Consider the following 3521-nt stretch of genomic DNA (forward strand, 5'->3'; position numbering starts at 1 on the left):
ATCGTATCTTTGTGGCTCAGCATCCTCATCTGTAAAGTGGGATTAATACTATCTCCCTTATAAGTTTGTTGTGAGAATTACATGAGTTAATATAAAGCCCGTAGAACAATGCCTGACATTTAGTAAATTGTATTTAGTTTATGTTGTTATCATTATTTCATTTCACATTACAGAACCATGATATGATTTCACTAGAAAAATTAATAGTTCTAATTTTTAGAATTATATGATTCTGAAATAGATCCTCAGGGAAATAAGTGGTAAGTTGTCTTTGGTGATCCAAAAGCTGTGCTTATCAATTAATCTCCAAACATTCATGATTTATCTTTACCAAATCCACGTATAAGTGTTCTGCTTTGCTTCAGTCACAGTTTGTTAGTCAATTTCCAGAACGGTGGTGCATTTCTGAATGGTGTGTGGAACACTTTTAACTTTATCGACTACTTCCTTTCTTCTCCCACAAGAATAACTTTGTATCCCCATTTAACTGAAATGCATTTACAACATCCCTGCCAGGAGTGTATCTCTTCTATTGAGAAATAGCTGCGTAAATGTTTTAGTGCCGTTTTAATGATATGCTCTGCATTTATTCATGTATTACTGCTAAATATACTCTTAATTATTTTTCACATCCCGTCTTCTCCACTATATAGCAATGTTCCTCAAGGTTAGTAACCATGTCCACTTTAATTCTTCCACTTGCTCATGACATAGATTTGTATACTTTTTAGGGTGTGATGTGCAGGAAAAAGAAGCTTAAGACACTTTGGGGACTAACTTACTGAAATAACTTCTCCAGAATGAATCCTGAAAGAACTAGGTCAGTAACCCACAGAAATACATCATTATTTTTAGCTTGAAGGGAACTTAGAGATCACTTTTTCTAGATCCTTCATTTTACAAATCAGGAAACTGAGTCCCAGTGTACCAGTGGTAGAGCCAGGATCACAGCCCATTCCTCCCACTGACAAGCCCAGTGCTCTTTCAGCAGCATCAACCAATGACTTGGACTGAGTCATCTATTTTCCAGGTGATTTCTGCATATTATGTGTGTGTGAGTGTGAGTGTGTGTGTGTGTCTTTTAGGACTTTATAGCCTTGCCAGGTTACAGAAACAAACATTTCACAGAGAAGAGAGACATAATATAAAGGGAGAATTTTCTCTTCCTCTTGTGTTCATTAATATCACTATTAATGAAAAAACGGTATACTGAAGACGAGAAGATTTTGGGGAATGTAAAATCATATCAAACCTGTCTCTTTTGGAATAATCTTTCCCTGGTCTCCACCTTAAGGATTATTAGCTGTCTATCCAGTTATTCGTGGGTCGCTGAGACAGTGTGAATGCCAGCACGCGCGCGTAAGTGTGTGTGTGTGTTTGTGTGTGTGTGTGTGTGTGTGTGTGTGTGTGTGTGTGTGTGTGTGTGTGTGTGTGTGTGTGTGTGTGTGTGTGTGTGTGTGTGTGTGTGTGTGTGAATTGTATTTAACGTATTTAAGGCGGAGGCTTTTGCACGTGGCTCGCCGGAAAGTGAAAGGGGCGGGGTGGGGTGACTAGGGAGGAGGGGAGGCCAGTAGGCAGTAGCCAGAGTAGGCAGGTGGAAGAGGGAGGGGTCCAAAACCCCGGGAGCGGCTCTGCTGGGAGGGGCGAGGCTGTCACTCGCATAGGCGCCGGGAGCAGGAGAGCCTCTTGGAGAACTTGGCCCCGCTCTGCACTCCGGTGCAGACACAGGACAGTCGGATCTCCGGCCATGGGTGAGTGCGCCGGCTGGCGGCCGCGGGGAGCTCCGGGACTCGGCCTCCCGAGTGGGTGGTACGGAAAGAAAGTGGATGTTGCTCGGCCTTTGCTTGCATCCCCCTCGCCTATCCCGTCAGTGTCTGGACTTGGGGGAGGGGACGCGGTGGCACCTGGAGACTAGGGCCGCGTGTGGGAGGTGCGCCTGGGCGCTCGGGGCGGCGTGAGAGAAATAAAGAGAGTGGATTTCCTGGACATCGCGGTCCCCGCGAGTGCCCACGTTGCCGTGCGCCGTGTGGGGTGCACGTTGAATTGGGGCACGAGACATAGAAACTTGGAACAACTTCCACTTGTACATACTTGCGTGCAGGAGGGTGCTGGGGCAAGCGAGGCTGGGGACACTTTCTAGTCCCTGTCTCAACGAAGTGCCACCTTTTCACAAAAGGTTGGTAGTTGCGTCCGAATGCTGATGCTTCCTCCGCGAGAGCCGGGCAAATGGCTGGATGGCAAGGCCGTCGGAACTGGTTCAGGTCTCCGGAGACTGAGCGCGCACAGGTCGGCTCTTACTTGAGTTTCTAGACAGAGTCCACTCCTTTGGAGTTTAGCGGCTTGGCTTGGAATAGCCCCAGGAATGCGGTGGGTGGGGTGGAGGGGTGGGAGAGCCTGGTGCGAGGTAGTCCATCCGAACGGAGCCCGAGGAGGTGGGTCCCAGAGGAGTTAGGAGAGGCGCAAGGGCGGGCCCGAGAGAGGGATTTGCGCATCCTCCAGATGTTGTTGGGTTTGTTCCGGCATCCAGAGTGTACGAGGAAGCAGTGCTGCTTTTCCACGGTTCCCGATTAGCGATCTCCCAGCAGTCCCGGTTTACTATTCAACACCCGTTTAGTCATTTCTTCTTGTCCAAGTCTATTGCACGCCCCTCCCCCACCCTCTCCCTTGTCCTTTGTTGTGTGGGATTTCTTCCAGAGGAAAGGAGGCCTTTGGGCTTGCCATGCTTGGGTTGAAATTCTGAAATTCCCACAGGCTCAACGGTTAGGGGATGCTTTGACTGCTAATCGGTGGAGTTTATAGACACTGGCCAACTTGGAAGAAAGGAAAAAAAGAGAGAGCCGAGGACATTTTTGCCTATGAATGTTGATTGTGGTCAAGACATTTGTAGTCTCTTCTTGCTTGACCCGGGAAGACTCTTAGAAAAGACCCATGTTTAGGGTCTTTGAGTAAAAAAGTGTTGCACGTGATCTCCAGAAGGAGCTGTCTTCAAAAGTTTTCTGAAACAGAAGGAATATTTTGAAGCTAAAAAGAAGAGAGAAAACACTTTCCCAAATGTGGCCGAATGTATTTCAGGCTTGCTTTCCCTTCCTTTCCTTGTCCTCCCTCCCTCTCTTCCTTACCTCCCTCCTTCTCTTGTACATGGGCATATAAACTCTAGATGCAATAACCATGCAGGGAAAAAGCACTCATAAATGGAAAGCCAAAAGGATTGATTTAGTGTGATCCATTCATTTACTCTATTAAATGTACTAAGATGTGATTTGTATCTGACATAAAATCTCTAGAAAAAAATGACATTTTTTACCTTGTAACCTTAAGCTTGAGTGGACTCTGTCAAAAGGTAAGGTACTCATAATTTTTTTTTAAAAAATTTTTTATTGGGGAATTGGGGGGATGGGAACAGTGCTGGGGAATTGGGGGAAGGGAAACAGACAAGCTGCTGTTGTTTTGTTCTTCAGTCTAGTTGTGGAGGACGTTGCTTCACTGGCCCAAGTTGGCACCATCATTGCGCTCTTCCCGGG

General features: G+C 46.5%; 1 protein-coding gene across 2 annotated transcripts in view; it reads left to right on the forward strand.

Annotated features, from left to right (window-relative positions):
* Positions 1-1604: 1604 nt before the first annotated feature.
* The window catches only part of GPM6A (glycoprotein M6A), a 289806-nt gene continuing 287889 nt past the window's right edge, over positions 1605-3521 (forward strand). Inside the window, exon 1 of one of the 2 annotated variants that reach the window (XM_019651742.1) lies at positions 1605-1751. Coding sequence is in view for 1 of the 2 variants with exons in the window: in XM_019651743.1 (XP_019507288.1) it covers positions 1748-1751 (4 nt within the window). In the remaining variant the exon portion in view is untranslated. The remainder of the gene's footprint in view (positions 1752-3521) is intronic. The other variant, XM_019651743.1, reaches the window with a different exon arrangement.

This window comes from Hipposideros armiger, unplaced genomic scaffold (genome assembly GCF_001890085.2).
Source record: "Hipposideros armiger isolate ML-2016 unplaced genomic scaffold, ASM189008v1 scaffold_165, whole genome shotgun sequence".
NCBI classification, from domain to species: Eukaryota; Metazoa; Chordata; class Mammalia; order Chiroptera; family Hipposideridae; genus Hipposideros; species Hipposideros armiger.